The sequence below is a fragment of the Phodopus roborovskii genome, unplaced genomic scaffold (assembly GCF_943737965.1).
Source record: "Phodopus roborovskii unplaced genomic scaffold, PHOROB, whole genome shotgun sequence".
NCBI classification, from domain to species: domain Eukaryota; kingdom Metazoa; phylum Chordata; class Mammalia; order Rodentia; family Cricetidae; genus Phodopus; species Phodopus roborovskii.
In genome coordinates this window covers 13696784-13716972 of record NW_026125295.1, presented here as the reverse complement: position 1 = coordinate 13716972, position 20189 = coordinate 13696784, and the positions used below count along the sequence as shown (strand labels likewise).

Genomic DNA, 20189 nt, shown 5'->3' with positions numbered 1-20189 from the left:
AGTGGAGCTTGTCAGCATACCTCCACCGCAGTCTTCAGGGGCTCTGCCAGGAGGCCTGCCCAGAGCTGCACTGAGGAAGAAAGCCTTTCCCATCCTTCTCTCCACCCAGTCTCACTAGATTCCTAGCCACACCCTACCCTTGGCAATAAAGAAACTGAAGATCAAGATTAGTCTTAGTTGGCTCAGGGGCAGGAGGGGTGCTAAAAGGAGCTTACATGGTGGTAAAGTCCCTGGAGCACAAGCCCAGCCTTTGCGGGGTACAGAATGCTCGAGCTTCTGTGAAGGTGCTTGTGCTGACTGAGTAACTCTTCTTTGACAAACAATTCCCTATCATTCATTCCAAGGAACCGAAGAGACTAGGTAAACAGTCAAAGGCAATAGCATTGTAATAAAGACACTGCTTTTATTTAGTTTGATATGTTCCTATACAGAATGCAGAAAACACATCTTAAAATCATATAGAAGGAAATAAAAACACATCAGTGGTCGGTGAACACTTGAATGTGAGATTGGCTCTCCATCTCAGAGTCCGATGGCCATCGCCAGCTCAGGGCTCAGGGAGGAGGCTGCCTACAAAGGCATTGTTGCTGTTGTTATTCTGTTCACTGCCCCATTGCCTCCAGTTGCTATGACAGCAGGCCACTCTGGGCCAGCCTCCTCTCTACATGGCAATGCCCAATGGTGGGGTTGCTAAGAGCAACAGAGCTATCTGGAAGGCTTTCCAAAGCCTTCACCTGGAATACTGGGATTTACTTATTTATTATTTATTTTTGATGAGGTCACCAGAAGTAATTTCATCAGGCTAGATCCCTGCTCCTGATTCTGGGACATCAGGGAAACTCCAGCTTGGACCACAGCTTAGAGGCACAAGGTCCAGTCACCAGCCATCCATGAAGTATTCATCTGCAGACTCCCCCATGGGGCACTGCTCTGTTCTTTACTGAACCCTGCTGGGGGCTGAGCAGGAAGGGAGAATGCAGGAGGAATCACCCTTTGGAAACAGCACATGCCTCCTACTGGCCTTCCCTTCCTGAGACAGACAGTATGCCCTCTGCTAAACAGTCGATATGGCTTAGAAGTCACTGCTCCATGTGCAAAGGGAGCCTGGGTCCACCCACCCACCCTCCATCAGGGAAGGGATACATTATTGCAAAAGGCATTCCTCCCCAAAAGGTACCCGAAATAACTCAAAAAGGCATGCTCAAAATGGTTTCTTCCAGGAGGGGAATCAAAGCAGAGCGGGTGCCCCTGAGCCATGGGACAGAGATGCAGATGGATGGACGGTGTTCTGCTAGAAAAAGGCAAAGGAAGCCTCTATGTAATCCAGAATCTAACCCATTAGGAAAATAAGGGGGGAGGGTCAAAATGAGCAAAGCCATCAGTTCCATGGAATCAACACTAGGAGCTTGTACAAACTGCTGTTAAGCATCACCGTTTTTTTTTTAATCTTTTTTTAATAAAACAATTTGAGGCTGTATAAAAACTTTAGTAAAAAATTAGCTTTGAGAGCCCACAGATTTTTTTTTTTTTTTTAACTATGAACTATTGCTGGCACTCCTCCCCAGCCGCCAGACCTTTTCCAGCTGTTCAGGCCCAAGGCCCAGGACTGGAGCGCCAGAGAAGAGGGGATGGGGTGCATGGGGTGGGGCTGTGGACTGTTGGGACAAAGTGGCCAAGGTCAAGTGAGGAAAGAGCATCACATGACATAAAAATATTGCATCTTCACCAAAATGTCCCCCACTGAGTGTTTCAAAGACCATGATATTCCTTTTAAGAGGGAAGAAAAAAAAAGTAAAACAAAACAAAAACCCACGGAGGAGAAAAAAAAAAGGCTGGTGTGGTCCTTCAACCTTCGCAGGTGCCCTACGAGTAGCTGGCCCACCTTGGAGCACCTAGGTTGGGGGCCACAGCCACCAATGCCTCTTGGAGTCCCTTTTCCACAGAAATGAAGACCCCCCTCAGTGGTAGGCCACTAGCGTGCATGGGGTAGAGGTCAGGATGTCCATGGCCCATGAGGCCCCTCCAGCTTCCAGCCCCTGGCGATAGCAGGAGAGCAAACCCAGCACCAGGGCCCTGGCATCAGAGCCAGGACCAGGAGGCCCTCAGTCAGGCTCTGGGGTATCAGAGCAACCAAGTTGACATAGTGTGAAAAAATAGGATTCCTTTGATAAAAAATACTGTCCCTTGGTCTTCTCTAAGTTTGAAACACCCTGGGAGCTTATTTTTAGCAAAGCAATTCCCCATACCCACCCAAAAATTATACGTACAAGTTTAGGTAAACAGCAGATTAAATGTAAAAACTTAACCTTAACTTCTGAAAGTCCTTTGAATTTAATCTTTAGCTACTGTTTTCCATGTTACATCCTGCAGCTAGACACACGTGAATAGAAAAAACAGTACAGTTAGTGTTAAAGGCAAAATGCAGAGAACTGGGGGTCACCCAGCACTGCCTGCGAGTTCATTCACGGTTCCTCGCTCCCTCTACCTCTACTCAAACAGTGCTTTCAGAGCCAGCCATCAAAAACGCAGCGAAGAATTTTCTATGAACAAACAAAAAGCTGTTAGGCAAAAAATAAAAATAAAAAAGTCCCCAAAGTCTCTCCAGCAGCTTTGGGGTTTGGGAGGACCAGAGAGGGCAGGCTTGTCCAGGCCCTGTGTGTCAGTGTGTGCTAGTCAGGTGTTGGCTACCGGTGGGCAACGGTCTGTGGGCCACCGGTCTCTACAGACAACACCGAGTTGTCTCCAGGCCCCTGCCCTACCCCTGCCTCCACCCAGGCGCTTGTGGGTTAAGGGGGGACATACGGAGGGGGTGATCGGTATGGGGTCATGTTCTTGGGACGGGAGCCCTTGCCCTCCATGGGAGCCGTGAAGGGTGGGGGTGGCTGGTAGGGAGGTGCATTAGGATCCTCATCCCGCAGAGGTGTGTACTCTCCCACAGTGTCCTGGTTCAGAGGAGTGGTCTCGGGCACGCTCTGGTTGGGATACTCAGGAGGTGGGAGGGGAGCCTTCTCTTCCTGCAAGATGAGGGGCATGCTAGAAGAGGGTGGGGGCTTGGAGTCATCCAGCTCATCTGCAAAGATGATAGGTACCCCCTTCTTGATGAAGGTGGCCTGGTCCTCAAGGGTCAGCTTGCCCTTCCGCTTCTTGCGATAGCAGATCATAGCAATGATTCCGGCGATGAGCAGGATGGCTGCAACCACAACAGCTGGAATGACTGTGTGCAGGTAAACATCATCCTCACTGCTCTTCTCAGGGTCTCTGTCGGGAACCTCTGTGGCTGGTGCAGCTGAGGTTCCAGGAGAGGGTGGTGCCACAGGGATAAACTGTAGGTGCCGACAACTGCCGGAGCCTGTCACAGCAATACTCATAGCCTTAAAGTCAGGCTCCAGAGCATTGGAGAAGGCAGGCCGAGGTTTCCCGTTTTCATCAGCAATCCTGCGGCTCAGCCCTATGATCTGCTCCTTGGGGCAGGGCTCCAGGGGCAGCGTGTTGTTGGTCCACTCCACCACGATAGAGCCACGGGTGATGTTCTGGAGGGTGATAGTACTGCAGTTTCGGTCCCCAAAGGCAAAAGCTAGCTTCTTTACCAAAGCAATTTTCTTGTGGATGTCATTCACTACTGGTGCTGGGTCACCTGCAAACTTGGCCTTGAACCGTGCAGGAGCCTTGTCCCCTTGTGGGCGCTTGTGAACATGGATCTCAAAGGCATCCACAGCAGAAAGGCCCCCTTTGTCTGTGGCATGCATGAAATACTCATGCTTTCCCACATGGCTGTTATCAGGCAGGCCATACATGAGCTGGCTGTTGCTGTTGAACTGAACCCAAGACTTCTCACCTACCAGCTGCTGCTCTCGAAGCTTCAGGGTCAGCTTAAGCTTGTCAGTAGTGGTATCCTCGTTGTCATAGAAGGTATCTGATGGGATTTTCACCTCAAAGTAGGTACCCACCCAGGCATCTACCCTGTCGATGTGGTTCTTGAGCTCTGGCCGCTGGTTGGGCTCTCCACTGCGGGGCACTCCACTGGTGGTAGTGCGGATACGAGTAGGTGGTGAAGCCGTCTCCAATCTGGTGATGGGGGCTTTGGTGGTGACCCGGGGTACTGGTCGGGGTGTCCGTGGCTTTTTGGTTGGCCTTCGAGTTGTGGTGGTTGAGGAGTCAGTTGAAGGCGTTGCTGGTTTTGGTGTGGATACTCGTGGCTTCTTGGTGGTAGTTGTTGGAGGAGTAACAACTGCTGTGGGCTCTATATAGCCAGGAATGGTCAATGTTGGCCGAATGTGGCCAGGAACTGTGGTGCCAGCTTCTGACACCCGAGTAGGTTGGATAGGGCCCAGGGTTGGGGTCTGAATAATGGCACCTCGAGTCCGAATGGTGACTGTGGGCTTTCCAGGAACAGGATCCCTGACAGGAGGAGCCATGGTCTCTGTCGGAGGTGCAATGGCTGGAGATGTGGGGGTAGGCACTATCCTGGATGGTGGCTCCTGGATGGCCGTGGTTGGGGGTCCAATGGCAGTAACAGGTGTAGGTGTAGCATGAATCTGCCTCCGGATTCGTTTGGGGAGAGTTGGCTTCTTGTTGGCAATGTGCCACCCCACCACAGGATAACCAAGTTGGGCAGACATAGCACCCTCCCTAGCAGGGCCTTCTACACCACGTATGTCAGGCACACTATTCTGGTTCAAGGAGCACCCTAGCTTCCAGGAGAGCAGGGCCCCATTCTCTACCACTTTCTTTGCATTTCCTGGGCCAGCCATGAAAGCTGACATGTCAAATAGTCTATTATTCACTACAGGTACCAACTTCATGTTGTGAAGTTCTACTTCTGAGAAGCTCTGCATTCTGTTCAGGAGATCAATCCTTTGCTTTGGGGTCATCTTGGTGAGGTCAGCATCCAGTATCACTGTGAGGACAGTCACTGGCTCATCAGCGGCACAGGCAGATGACACTGCTTCACCAGGGTCTGATGAGGCTGCCCGTACAGACTGTGGTTCATTGTGGTCTTCAGGGTAGACCTCGATAGAGAACACACTGGAAGTTTGTGGGACATGGCTCCCATTGGCTCCCAGTCGTGCAGCACTCACTGAGATATAATGCACACCTTTATCAGTGTCAAGAGGGAGGCCTTCCAAGCTGTGACTGTGTGGGTCCCAATGTAGCCAAGAGGGCAAAATCTCCTTCCCTGCTGCAGATACCTAAAAGAAACACAAATATAAGTTATAAATGCTATCACTGTTGTATAACCTAAAATGATCACTATAGTAAGCCACTGGCCTAATCTGAGTTATATGACAGGCTGAAGGAATCATTTAGAATTCCTGCTGGGAAATCCAATTCATCACCTCCAGAGGAGAGCAATAATGCCCTGTTACATGACACAGAAGAGTGGGACTATCAAATGGGCTATGCACTGGGAACACATTAACACATAAACACATTAGGATCCCGTGGACCTTAAAAATGTATGAACTTGGGGCTAGAGAAATGGCTCAGAGGTTAAGAGTACTGGCTACTCTTCCAGAGGTTCTAAATTCAATTCCCAGCAACCACATGGTAGTTCACAACCATCTATAATGAGATTTGGTGCCCTCTTCTGCTGTTCACGTGCACATGCAGGCAGAACACTATACATAATAAATAAAATTTTAAAAAAAGAATTATGGGCTTTGACTGGAAATGATAACGCACAGCTGCAATCCCAGAACTCAGGAGGCTGAGGTAGGAGGAACAAGCTGAAGGCCAGTCTGGGGTACAGACTGAGACTCTATCTCTCTGGGGTTTTGTTCCTAGCACCCACATTGGGTAGCTGTACCTGCAGCTTCTGGCAATTCCCCCTTCTCTGGCCTCCTCTAGCATCTGTACAATGTGGGGCACATAAACTTGTGCAGGCACACACAGACACATTAATTTTAAAAATCAGAGATTCTTGTAGACGTTTATGCGAGTAATATATCCTTACCACCAACCTGCCAGCTCTTACCTGTACAGTCAGACTGGAACATCTTACTCCAGCCACAAACACCCTTCCCAATCCCCTCCACTACTCTTTGCAGACACACGCTTCTGCTCAAGTCATATGCCTAGCTCAGAGTGCCTTGCCTGCACACAAATGGGAAGTGTACCTAAGTCTAAGGTAAGTTAGGCTGACACCCTGGCATGCCTTGTTTTACAAACACCACTGAGGGTTTAGTTCATGAATGATATTTGTCTTCTTTTTCATGATACTGTAAACTCTACAGTGTACCAGCTAATGAATGCACCTACCCTGTCATTACCCAACAGACACACTAAGCTATCTATAAACATGACTGTTTTCCAACCCATGAAAAATAGTACATGTATTTCCTTAAAATCATTTAATTATAACAACACCTTTTTTTTTTTTTTAATTTCTTACATCCTGACCACTGGCTCCCCTCCCTCCTGGTCCCCCTCTACTTCCTCTCTCCCCCAGATCCAAGGCTCCTCCATATACCTTCATAAAGAGCAGGCCCACCAGTGATATCAACTGAGGTGTTTTGTCTGTATAAAAGTCATGCACCGTCTGCAGGCAGTGCCTGCTGAGGCCAGAAATGGGTGTTGGATCCCCTGGAACTGGATAGCTGTTAGCCAGCACGTGGGTGCCAGGAATGAAACCCGAGCTCTGATAATAAATATGTCAAGTGTTTTAGATGAAAAGTCTAAGCTTGACATTTTTTTCAGTTCATTATGTTAGACATGAAGGCAGTTATGTAAGCACACAAAAAAGCAAAAGTTGGGTAGTCTTACTTGATATAAGATAAATTAATTTGTTAAAAAATAAGCTAGAGCAATGGCTCAGTGGTTAAGAGCACTGACTCAGATTCAATCAATTCTTAGCATCCACATGGTGGCTCACAACCATTTGTAACTCCACTTCTGAAAACTCAGTACCCTCTTCTGGCTTAGATGGGGACCAAGTATACTCATGGTACATAGACATACATGTAGGCAAAACACCCACACATAAAAATAAATATCTTTTTAATTAAAATAAGTGATGCAAAGATTTAAGGCTGAAATGGTGTGTTCACAGAACTATGTGTTTATAGGGATTGTTGGGAGTAGGAGAGCTTAACACAGTTGGTGAACTAAACACAGACCAGAGTCTCCAGACACCTGAGGGTGTTTCCTAATCCCACTCTATCCCAATGGCCACTCCTGGAATCGCTGCTCCCTTGGGGCACAAGGAAGACAGGAAAGACAAAGAGCAGGGTGTCAAAAGGCCTGGAACAACTCTGGCTGATGACAGCTAAGGAGAAGCCACAGGCCGGGCTGGCAGGTATCAGCACAGGCTCTAGAAGATGCACAGGACATGTCCGATGTTTCAGTGGCATGGATGAGTGCACAGCATGGTGCTTCTGCACGTCTGTCTCCAGCTACCAAAGTCTGAGTAACCCAGAAAACAAGAAGGTCCCACTTCCTCAAAGCTTCCCAGTCTAGCTATTCTACTGACCCCCAAGACTCAGGTCACTCTATGGCCAAGATTCACATACTACTAGCCTTGGAAGCTGTGCTACCTACCTTCAATTCTTTGTCAACTTGACATCTGGGAAGAAGGAATCTTAATTGAGAAAATGCCTCTGGTAGTCTATAGGGCATTTTCTTGATTGGTGATTAATGTGAGAGGGCACAGCTCCCTGTGGGTAATGCTTCCCCCTGGGCTGGTACTTTTGGGTGCTATAAGAAAGCAGGCTGAGTGCCAGGCAGTAGTGGTGCACCCCTGCCTGGTCTACAGAGAGAGTTCCAGAACAGCCAGAACTAAACAGAGAAACCCTGTCTCAAAAAAAATAAACAAAAAAGTATAAACAAAATAAACCCTTTCTACCCCAAATATCTTATAGTTATGTTATTACAGCAATAGAAACCCTAACTAAAAGCTGGCTAATGGTGGCACACACCTTTAATCCCAGTACTCAGGAGGCAAAAGCAGGCTGATCTCTTCAGGTTCCAGCCCAACTTAGTCTACAGATTGAGTTCTAGGCCAGCCAGGGCTAATACACAGAAACCCTGTCTTAGAAAAAAACAAACAAAAAGCCCCTAAGACTGAAGCCATATACTTCATGCCAAGTAACATTAAAATATGTTAATATCATGTAACAACAACAAAAACCTCTGGTTTTTTGTTTTTAAACTCCACCCAACACTATAGGTTTTACCCAATCAACCATACCACTCAATTTCAAACTGGCAGATATTAATGAGAATTGCTGCCTTTAAATCACGTGGGCTAGATTTGGCCTACAGTCACAGCTACAAGCAGGAGGATAAATTGAGCCCAGTAAGAAGTTCAGGACAACAGATGGGGACTGGCACCCCATCTGCCAAAGCAACAAATGCTTTTAACAGCTGAGCCATCTCTTTAACCCCAGAAACACCAAATTTAAAATTCTGATCCCTAGCCAAGCATGGTGGTACATGTCTTTAATCCCAGTGGATCTCTGTGAGTTTGAAGCCAGCCTGGTCTACAGACAGAATTCTAGGACAGCCAGGGCTATTACACTGAGAAACCTTATCTTGGGAGATGGGGTGGGGGGTGATCCCCTTCGGTCTAATAAGCTCAGTTTTAAGACATTGATTCTTATCTATGCCTTCTTACACACAGAACAGAACTCAGAAGAATGAGATTTTGAGGACAGACAGACAAGGGGATGTAGTAGACAAGTATCCATATGTACTAAATGCCAGGAAACACAACCAAAGGTTCTTACTCTCTCTCAACCCTAACCCTTTCTCAAGACATGGAGAAAGAGCAATTGAGTAGGAGTTTCCATTACTTATTCTTCATCAGAAAGGTTTCATTCACAGTCTGAGCAAGCTAGTCAAATATAGCAAAAAGGACAAAAACTGAAGAATTAGGCTCTTGATAGGGCTTAATTAATTTTAATGAGTTTCTGAACCCCAAAACACATGAGTGCTATTATTCAGGGCCCACAAGATACATCCATGCAGGAGTTGCAGGGGCGTAGACTCCAGACATGAACTAGCACTTTCACTAGCAAAAAGGAATCTTGGTGTCAATTCCTTCCTATTAACAAACCTGGTGGGTCCTTTGGGTCTCTATGGTAGCATCTTCCAACAAATATCTCTGTACACATCACCTTTCCCAGTGTTCTCTTACAAACATGTGAGGTCTTTTTTATCCTGGTCCCTATCCAAAGCCTATACCACCTGCTCAAATAAGATCCCTACAATCTTCCCTTAGACCTGGTCATTGGTCCTTACCTTTGGCTCTCTGCCCTTAATCAAGCCACTGAGTTAGGCCAACCTGCGAGGGGGTCACAGAAAAAACTCTGCACCACCCCCAAGTGAAGTGGTTATAACTCTTTTGTTTTCGCTGCTCAGGGATGAAGAAAATATCGCCTCTGATGGAGTCTGAGCTCGGGCCATCTCACACTCTGATTTGACCTGTCTGTACCATTAACTACAACAAGAACCCAAACTTATCCTGTAAAATATCCTGTAATCCATGTAAATGTTAAGCATGGCAATCCCAAGGCAGAGTTACATACAGGGAGATACAAATCAAAAAGTCAGACATCAGAAGCAGTAAACAGTGAGGGGAGAAGATGCAAGGGGACGTTCTTCTGCCAAGTAAAACAGAAGCACAACTGCCAGGGTAATCACTGGCCCCACCTCTAGACATTTGAATGTTAAAACAATAAAGCTGTACCCTCCCACAAAGACCAGGACCACAACACCACATTCTAGCCCAGCCAGCACCCCTCTGATCTGAGCTATGAATATCTGGTGTTATTCTCCCCTAAAACTTAATCTTTGGGGCTGGAGAGATGGTTCAGCGGTTAAGAGTACTTACTGTTTTTAACAAGTGGTTTGTAACTACCTGTAACTCTAGTTTCAGGGGATCTGATGTTGTCTTCTAGCCTCTGCAGGTGTGCACACACATGTGAGACAAATACGTACACTCAGGCATGAACATATACACATAAATAGAAATTTTAAAAAATTAATCATCTCCCCAAAGAGCCGCTAAAAGTTATACCCGCTCAAAAACTCCATAATCAGTCCTTCTGTATTTTTACTTCATCATTTTATCTTTTAGCTCTAGCTGTTGTGATTTTAAAAAAATAAATTAACTAATTAAAAAAAACAAAAACAAAAACCCAGAAGCCTGTATTTTCAATGAGTATTTGAGTTGGTAAGTCTGAACAAATACCACTCTGACAGCCTACTCCCAAGGATGCTTTCCTCTGCCAACCCACATTTCCCGGTGTGCCATGCTCACAAGGGGTCCATTCAGAACCAGGGAACACCCACTCGAGGCAGGAAGAAACTACAGTTCATTTCACGTGCCACAAAGCCCTCAAGCATCCAAAAAAAAATGCTCCTTTCATGAACCCCTCTTCCTGGCAAAAAAGAGTGCCCATTGTTCTCAAGGAACAATTAGGTAGCCCATGCCAGCAGCTGAGAGCACAGGCTCAGCAAGGCTGCTCCCAGCCTGCTGACATCTTGGGCTGAGGAAAAGTCCACATTGTCTGCAAGCAAGGAGACTGAAGAAAAGCAGGGATGAAGAGCCACCCTCACAGGATGTCTGAGAGGGTCCGTCTATGGGGGTAGAACTTGTCTTTCAGGTGATTATAAAACACCCACCCTTCTTGTTCTGTTTTTCCAGATAGGCCCATACTCTGCAGCAAAAGCTGTCCTCAAACTAAAAGAAATCTCCCTTTACATTAGGATTATAAGCATGCTCCCTACCACACCACACTGGCTCCTCCCCATTACCCTAAAGAGGAGGTACTAAGCCTGAGTTGCTGTTGAATATGCAGGACTATCCACATAGCAGTCTAGGCCCACAGAAAGGCCTGGCATCTGGAGACTCTCCATGATGGGCTCTGACTATGCCCACAGCATAGCCCAGAATGGCCCAGACCCAACACTTGTACCAATGAACAGAGGCTTGAGAATTCAAACGAAGGTGGAAAGGAATCTTTATTCCCACTGCTAGCTCACAAATATTTGAAAGTCTACTAGGTAAGAAGATGCAACATACAAAATAACAAAATGAGAATTTCAAGCATGTACTTATTACTGAGAATCTTTTTTATAGACAAACATCTCACTCTGTATCCCAGGCTGGCCTTAAGCCAGTGTCAGCCTCCCATAGTGTTGGGATTATAGGCAAGTACTACGTATGCCTGGTGCCCAAAACAGACATTTAAGTGGGAAAACTTCTTACACCAGTTAAGAGGCTCTAATAGTTCAGGGAACGTTCAAATTGAATCTGCAAGAGGTGACAGCACCAAGAAAGGAGAGAAGGAAAGAAGAAGGAGCCAAAGGCCTGGAGTAGGCCCTCAGCTGAAAGGGACAGCAGATGAGGCCAGGTCAAGACACGAGGAATCAAAGCTCGAGTCTCATGTGTGCAAGACAAGTGTTCTATCACTGAACTACACCCCACAGCCCTTCATCTGTTTTCCTACAGGCTCTTCCGCTACTAAACTGTTCTCCAGAGATAAACAAGCTTAAATAAAGTCCTGTTTTCCCAGTAAGAGCTCTTTAGGCCCCTGGTGAAAAAGCTTGTACATGTCTCTGCTAGAAACTACAAATGTCTAGCTCACTGCATCAGTTCAAGATACTTCGGTTCACAACTAGTTCATGTAAGATATTCCAATAACAAAGGCAACCAATGCAGGGTTTGGACATTCAGAGGTTACTATCAAAACCTAGGCAAACAATGTATCCTTCAGAACTGCCACTCCTTGCCTAACAAATTAACATCTAGCTAGCTGGGGTAGAAAGAGTTCTACAGAATTGTCTGCTGCTTGAGCTAGAGCAGACAATGGAGTCCAAACAGGAGAGAAAGCACAAAGGGTAAAAGAGACCAGGACCACCCAGATTAAAGGGAAAGAACAACAGATTCACCTCTCCATGGTAAGAGTGGCATGGCGCATTCAACCCAGAAGACAGGGTTTGTGTGTCAGACAGGACACAACTGAATTTGTAAAGGCTTCAACCAAGAGCCTACAATGACAGTGCTGGTGAGCTGGGGTGGGGAGACGGCTCAGTAGTTAGGTGCTTCCTGCAGAAGACCTGATTCAAGTTCAGTCACCAGCATGCACATTGCAGCCCATAATCACCTGTAACTCCAGTTCCAGAGAACCCAAAATTCTCTTCTGACTTGGTGGGCACATGGCAGATACATGGTGCACATGCATACATGTAGGCAAAACATACACATCTAACTTTTAAAAACAAAGAAAAAAGTGCTGCTAGGCAAGTTTCGCAGCTTCGGCCTTAAGAGAATAATAGTTCCAGTTGGGAGTGATGGCTTAGTGAACCTGACAGCTGCTTCTAACCTCTGCAGGCACTAGGCACACATGTGACATTCACTGAAGCCAGCCCCATTCTCGATAAATAAATAAGATACAACAAAGAAGGAAAAGACTTCAGAACTAAAATGGAGACGTAAACTCTTCCTCATTCCCGTTTTTATATGCAGTCTCACCTTGATGATTTCTCCACTGGAGGCAATTAGGTCAGTTGGAATGCTCACTCGAAATGAGCGCCCAACAACTGCCGTGCCATCAGGAATGCCAACCACAGTGGGAACAGTCTCGTGGAAGTCTGACAGCACTGAGTGCATGGATGCCTCAAGCTGGTTCTTCCAGTCCCTCACAGCCTCTGAGGGTTCGCTGGGCCAGTGGGACTGAGCTGTAGCCACAGAGAGGAGGAGAAGAAAGGTCCTTCCCCAAAGGGGGTGCAGCAGCCAGATGCCCACAGACATCCTCATCCCAGGCTAGGATTTGCTTAAGCCAACAGTCGCTAAGGAAAGAAGCCAATGAAGTGGTCCCAGGTTGGGTCCTCACCCTCTGCACACCTGCTCCATTTTAGAGCACCCAGAGCCTGAAAAAGAAGAAGAGCAGATTCAGACATCAGCAATGCTGCTGGTTTCAAGACCACATACTAAACTTCCCAAGTGTTCCGCCAAGAAATTCTCCCTGAAGGAGACGCCTCTTTCTCCTGTGCTCTTCAGCAACATGCAGCTACTTCAAACTGGAAACGACTGGCTTATTAGTGTAAAATAACTGAATTTTGAAATTTTATATAAAAACAAAACATAGAACACCTCATTAATAATTTAAAGGTACTGATGCGTATTGAAACCATAGCATGTTGAATCACATATTAAATTGAATGAATCAATAAACAAGTCTATAAAGAACAAATAACTGAAATTAATTTCACTTATTTTTGTTGTGTAAGGGGGAAAATATAACTAAAAAAATTCTAAATGACATTTGGCTCACATTATCTGTCTGCTAAGCAGCATGGCTCATTCCTCTAGACTTTCTTCAAGTTTACAGTAAATAAGTGAGCTGAGAAAAAAACCAAGGACCAATGTGGGGCCCTCTAAAGACAACTGACCCAGGCTCTCCATACTGATATCCCTGAGGGCAACTGCCTGGCTTATTGACTGTCAATGGATATGGTATGTACATCTTGACTGAATTCTAGAATAATTTTAAAAAATAGAAAAACAAGACATACACTCCCAAAAGAAACCACTAGAAGCTGAACTGGAGACTTTGCATATTGGCTAGAGATCACCACTGTTAATTTCCATAGTGACAAGATGATAGTGTGGCTCCATAAAGCACTGTCCTAAGTCCCAAACCCTTCAGTAGTGTTCTGAAGTATTTACGGATGAAATATCACAAAGATTCTTTACTCACTTTGAAAGGCTTCAAGGGGGAAAAATGTACACCTGTGTTTATAGAGAGAGACCATAACAAATACAACTTTCTTTTTTTCTTCTTCTTCTTCTTCTTGAGACAGGGGTCTCACTCTGTAGACCAGGCTGGCCTCAAAGTCCAGAGATCCACCTGCTTCTGCCTCCTGAGTTCTAGAAGACTAAAAAATACATATATAGTTTTGAGCTGGGGAATCACGCCTTTAATTCCAGCACTCAGATGGATCTCTGAATTGGAGGCCAGCCTGGTCTGCAGAGAGAGTTCCAGGACCACCAGGGCTACACAAAGAAACCCTGTCTCAAAAAAAAAAAAAAAAAAAAAAAAAAAAAAAGTTTTGAAAAGACACAAATAAATACTTAGGTATCCATAAAAAAGTAATGTAGCAACTGTTCACTTCTCAAACAGCAGGAATTCATCACAGGACTTTTTACTAAATACCTGTCTGCAAACTCTGTGAACCAAACTTACTGGTCTTTCTTGCCTTCCATTTCTAGTAAAATCACACTAAAACCTGAGTGTCCTCCATATAATATAGGCTTCAGTGAGTTTAGGACCTACTTTCTATGAGCTAGCAGTCACACAGATAATGTCACTTGGGACCTGGTGGGTCTTTATTGCTTTAGAGCCTGTCTTGTAACTCGCTCTGTAGACCAGGCTGGCCTCGAACTCAGAGATCCACCTGCCTCTGCCTCCCGAGTGCTGGGATTAAAGGTGTGCACCACCAACACCCGGCTGAAATTATTTATTATTACATTTTACATGTATTGATGTTTTGCTTGCGTGTATATTTGTGTGAGGGTGTCGAAACCCCTGGAGCTGGAGTTACAGGCAGTTGTGAGCTGCCATGTGGATGCTGGGAATTGAACCCAAGTCCTCTGGAAGAACAGCCAGTGCTTTTAACCTCTGAACCATCTCTCCAGTCCACTCTTTATATCTTTTTTTTTTTTTTAATTATTTATTTTGGTTTTTCAAGACAAGGTTTTTCTGTGTAGTTTTGGAGGCTGTCTTGTAACTCACTCTGTAGACCAGGCTGGCCTCGAACTCACAGAGATCCTCCAGCCTCGGCCTCCTGAGTGCTGAGATTAAAGGCATGCACCACCACTGCCCAGCTCCTCTTTACATCCTTTAACTAAAATTAAAGAGACAAGAGTCCAACCCCCTGCCCTCAAATGAAACAAAGTTGGAGTTATGTTCAGTCAAAAATAAAGCTAGTATGTTTAAGCCATATGGACTAGAACCAGAGAATCCCAAACTTGCAAAGCACCAGGACAAGCAATCATCTAAGCAAACAACCAAAGTTAAACTCCTCCCTCAGTTCTCTATACACACAAGATAAACTATTGGGTTATAGAGCAACATAAAAGACAAGCCTTGAGAACATTTAGAATACAGTAAAACATCAAGGAAGGGCTTAATTTAAGAAGAAATTAGACTATATAAAACATTCTAAAGGACAATTAGATTGGGGCTAGAGATATGGTAACTCAGAACCATCCATAACTTCCATTCCAAGGACTGTGACCCCCTCTTCAGGGCTTCATAATGTACGCAATGAATATGTATGTATGTATGTATGTATGTATGTATGTATGTATGTATGTGCAGGCAACATCCATAAACACAGATCTTTTTGTTTTAAGACAGGTTTTCCCTGTGTAGCTCTGGCTGTCCTAAAGCTGCTCTATAGTCCAGGCTGGCCTCAAACTCAAAAGATCCAACTGCCTCTGCCTCTGGGATTAAATGTGTGTGCTACCCCTGTAAAACACATAAATCTTTTTTTTTTTTTTTTTTTTTTAAAAAAAAAAACAATTAATTGGACTTCTGGGGAAATTGAGTAGACACAGTTTTCTCCAATATTTCCCTCAAAATACAATTAAGAACCCTATATGTCACATATAAAATAAATGAGTCTAAAAAGTGAACAAAGGGCAAAATTCAGTTAAGGAACTCAGAACTCCAGGATCACCAGGGTGGCAGTTAATTCAGTTGTCTTTTTCCTGGTTTGGAAACAGGCAGAGGAACTCAGTCAGGTGCTTTGGATTTTTTTTTTTTTTTTTTTTTTTTTTTTCCCTCCTTTGGCTCCCAGGAGTTGAGCACAGGCTTTGCACATGCCTGGCAGATACTTTACTGCTGAGCCACACCCCAACCCAGCAATGCTAGAACGAAACATACACACTCAACTCTCCTCCTCTCTTCCTTTTTTTTTTCCAAGACAGAATTTCTCTGTAATAACTGGAACTCGCTCTACAGACCAGGCTGGCCTTGAACTCACAGAGACCCAACTGCCTCTGCCTCCCAACTATTGGGATTGAAGAAATGTACCACCACTACTCAGCTCTTTTTCTTAATTTTTACCTTTATTTTTTTTTTCCCTTTCGTTTTCTGAGATAGGGATTCTCTTTGTAGCCCTGGTTTTCTCAGAACCCACTATGTAGAGAAGGTTAGTGCAGAACTCACCCAGATTTATTTTGTGTATATGAATGGTCGCTTACATGTCTGTGCATCACACGCACACCTGTGTCCTCAAAGGTCAGAAGAGGACTTCAGATTCCCTGGAGTTAGACTTATGGGCTGCCATGTGGGCCAAAAGAATTGAACTCAAGTCCTCTATAAGAGCTACAAGTGCTTTAAATTACTAAGCCATCTCTCTAGCTCCTCCAAATTTTCCTAAATCATAAAAATATGGAAGAATGTATAATGTTGACAAATCTGGACAGCAGATACTCAGGTATTCATGACATTGGTCTGTTTTCTACTGATCCGTGTGTTGATACAAGCTAAATCTTCAGTTGGGTATGGCAGTGCACTTCTTAAGTCCCAGCACTTGGGAGGCAGGAGAACAGTCACATATTTGAGCCCAGCAGATCAGCCAGGGCTATGCAGTAAGACTCTCCAAGAACAAAGCAAGAGCCAGCAAGGTGCCTCACTGAGTCAAGATTCATGCCACCAAGCCTAATAACCTGAGTTCAACCCCCAGATCTATCTCTCTCCCTCCCCCCCCACACACGCTCAGTAAGGTGGGATTAATTACTTAATTCAAAAACACAGGCTAGGCATAATGGTACAGGCCTATTCCAGCACTGAGAAGTGGAGCCAGGAGGACTATGGGGTTACCCTTGACTATACATAAACAAGGCTGGCTGACTTGAATCTCCCATTTCCGTGTGTGTGTTGGGAAAACTTTGAAACACCCAAACTGAGCATCTGGATCTTCTGGCCTGGTTACTCCACCTCACTCATCAACCTCTCTCTGTCCACTTCCTCTCCGTCTCCCACTCTCCCACTGTAGCCCTGTCCAGTTGTTGAGCTGGGGTGTGGCTCAGCAGTAAAGTTCCTATCTAGTACATGCAAAGCCTGGGCTCAGCTCCCGGAAGCATCAAAGGGAAAACTTAGGACCTAATGGTAAGCACCTAATGGATAGATGGGGAAAAGAGAGGCCTTCTTGTTTTTTATTTTGCCTTCTTGTTTTTATTTTTCCTATTTTTTTTTTATTTAGTTCATTTATTTTTCCATCTTTTAAGTCCAGTTGATTTTAACTTCCCTAATCTGACTGTCAATTTTAAATTCTTAGTTTATTTGAAAAGAGCACTGATTATAAGTCACACCCTTCCCCATTAAAAGCATAAGCTCAGTCTACTATCTGTGGTCTTATGACGACATGGGGTGTGTGTTCCACAGGGATGACTAAGCGCTCTGCATTTAGCAGTCAGGCAATGACCAGGGCACAACTCCAACTACTATGTACTGGTTTTCCATGCTCTAGGAAGAAAAGACAGTTTCCATAACTTGGAAAATAGCAGCCTGTGTGTGTCTTTCTGATGTTGGCTTTCTATAAGCAAGGGTCATGCCTGTAAAAAACCTCGTAGATTATAGCTATACACACACACACACACACACACACACACACACACACACACACACACTGAATTGTTTCTCTGGGAGAGAGAGAGAGAGAGAGAGAGAGTCCCCAAGACAGGATTTCTCTGTATAAAACAGTCCTGGCTGTAGAGCTGGCTGGCCTCGAATCTCGAATTCACAGAGATCCACCTGAGATTAATAAGGGTGTGCGCCTCCACTGCCTGGCAATTTTTTTTCTCTTTTTTTAATATTCTTTATTGGGAAGAGTGTTATGCTACAGCATGTATATGGAAGTCAGAAGACAACTTTTTGTAGTCTCCTATTATGTGGGTCCCAGGATTCAAGACTAGTCAGACTGACACCATGTGCCTCTTTACCCATTAAACCATCTTATTAGCTGAAGGAAAAAAAAGCTATACACGCCTCAAATGCCACCTCTTGGTCACTATAAAGATCCTTTTTCTTCTTGCAGGAATCAAAACCCAAAGATCAATACATATCAACCACTGTCATAAAGCGTCTGGTGGCTACAATTTATTAGGAGAAAAGGTAATCAGCGTTCCTGGCAAGGCACCCACCGCTAACACTTCATATACATTTATACCTTCTGTGGCTGCCTGAAAAGGTGCCTCAACTGAACTCACCATTGTCAGAGCTCTCCTACTAAGAGATTGAGTAGTGGAAACAGGAAGGCAGTGCTCTGATCTCTTAGGGCTGCCCCTATGATAATGAAATCCAACTCCATAAAATGGGTCCTCTCAGAGCCTTGACAAAAAGCCCTGGCTCTGAACACATGTCAATCAGCCATCGTGCACAGGGTGAAAAACAAGTTTTCAAGGCAGCAATCTTAGATAACCCGCAACCCCAGAGACCAGAGATACTTTAAAGGTACTGGAAGAATTGAAAAAGCCAGATATAGCAGTGGAGAAGCTGAGATGTGAGGATCTCAAATTGAGGCCAATTTGGGCAACCTTGTGAGTTCAAGGCCAGCAAGGCTACAATAGGGAAACTTTGCACTCAAAATGCTAAATGATAAAGGGTGGGTGGTACACACCTGAACTCCACTACTCACAAGGCCAGATTGAGCTACAAACAAGTATTGGTCCCTACAGGATCAGAAGAAGACAAAGCCTTCTGTGACAACAGAGTGGAAGCAGCCACTCAAACTTCTCACAACTGCCCTAAGAACTGTGAGTGCTGGGAGGAGCCCATAAAAATCATGATACTCATCACACCCCATTGTTGGGCCTCGCATACACCCAGCATCTAACAGCACAATGAGGCCACATTTCCATGAAGGAAAAAGAATCTGGGAAGAGGAGACCTCCACCAAGGTCCTGGGGAATGCTTCTCAAATGACGAAAACAGTCTAGAGAGACAAGAGTAATTTATCAAACACCCTTAATCTACAGATAGGAGGTTATAAAATAGGCAGAAGTGACATTTTCAGAAGTACCTACAAGGTAACCCAAAATATCAAAAATTGCCCTGAAAGTATATATTATACATCAGCTGTTGGGGACAGATGTGGAATCAAAATCACTATATAGTGGCTGTCAAGGACTCCAGTCAGCTGAAATGGAAAAAAGGGGCCTTCTGGCTCTTCCTATCACTGATACAGAGCCCTACGTAGATGTGACTAAAGCATTCCACCTGATGGGAGGGAGAGGTAGAGGGCAGTGAAGCGCAAAACCCTCACGAACCTACTCTACTCTGTCCTCTCCTCTCCTCTCCCCTCCCCTCCCCTCTGTCCAGATAGCTTTAAGTGCCTGAGATGCAAAAAGCCTTACTCCAACAGAATTCAGTCCCCAGGAGAAAGGCAGCTCTGGCCCACTCTGCTGCCTCTCTCCCCATGTGTAATGACTGCCCTATGCTGAGGAACACCTTAGTAAGTGCTTTCCACTCCAGTGAGTTCATTACATAAATGCACATATGGTATACTCAGTTCACAATAATTAAAACTTTGTGAATAAAACTTTTATCCACCTAAGCCAGGCGTTGGTGGTATATACCTTTAATTCCAGCACTGGGGAGGCAGAGGCAGGTGGATCTCTGTGAGTTCCAGGCCAGCCTGTTCTACAGAGCCTCCAAAGTAATAGAGAAACCCTGTCTCAAAAAACCAAAACAACAACAAAAAACACTTTTATCTACCTTAATCTAAAAATTCTTTAAAGAAGAACTATTAGTATAAAGGGAAAGTTGTGAGATTCAATTCATTATTAACCAAACAAAATATGGCAGAGGCAGCCAATTCTGTCAACTTCTCAACAGGTAGTATGTTACCTTAAAACAGTACTTAAGTTGTAATTGAAACGTTTAAGGAAAATGAGGTTTTCTTTAAAAAAAGGAAAGAAAAGAAAGTCCTAAGTCTCTGTTTTTTGTGTATTTTTGTTTTTGTTTGTTTGTTTGTTCAAGACAGGGTTTCTCTGTGTAGTCCTGGTTGTCCTGGAACTTGCTTGCCTTGAACTCACAGAGATCTGTCTGCCTCTGCCACCTGAATGCTGGGATTAAAGGCCTGGGTCACCACCACCTGGCCCTAAGTCCCTGTTTCAAATGTTCTTGGGAAGAGTAAAATGCAGAAATCTTAATTAAACATCACTTTAGGCTACA

At 44.9% G+C, this 20189-nt stretch overlaps 1 protein-coding gene across 1 annotated transcript; it reads right to left on the bottom strand.

The window, feature by feature from the left end:
- Window positions 1-383: 383 nt before the first annotated feature.
- Window positions 384-12869, bottom strand: Dag1 (dystroglycan 1). Its single transcript, XM_051204389.1, has 2 exons — window positions 12476-12869; window positions 384-5189 (listed from the first exon to the last, which is right to left on the bottom strand). The coding sequence occupies exons 1-2, from the start codon at window positions 12758-12760 to the stop codon at window positions 2787-2789; spliced, it is 2688 nt and encodes an 895-aa protein (XP_051060346.1). The 5' UTR covers window positions 12761-12869; the 3' UTR covers window positions 384-2786.
- Between the last annotated feature and the right edge of the window lie 7320 nt (window positions 12870-20189).

Coding starts and splice junctions, on each gene's coding strand:
- Dag1 (XM_051204389.1), bottom strand. CDS start 12,760: ATGAGGATGTCTGTGGGCATCTGGCTGCTGCACCCCCTTTGGGGAAGG. Junction 5,190..12,475: donor CCAGTGGAGAAATCATCAAG/GTGAGACTGCAT, acceptor TGTTTCTTTTAG/GTATCTGCAGCAGGGAAGGA.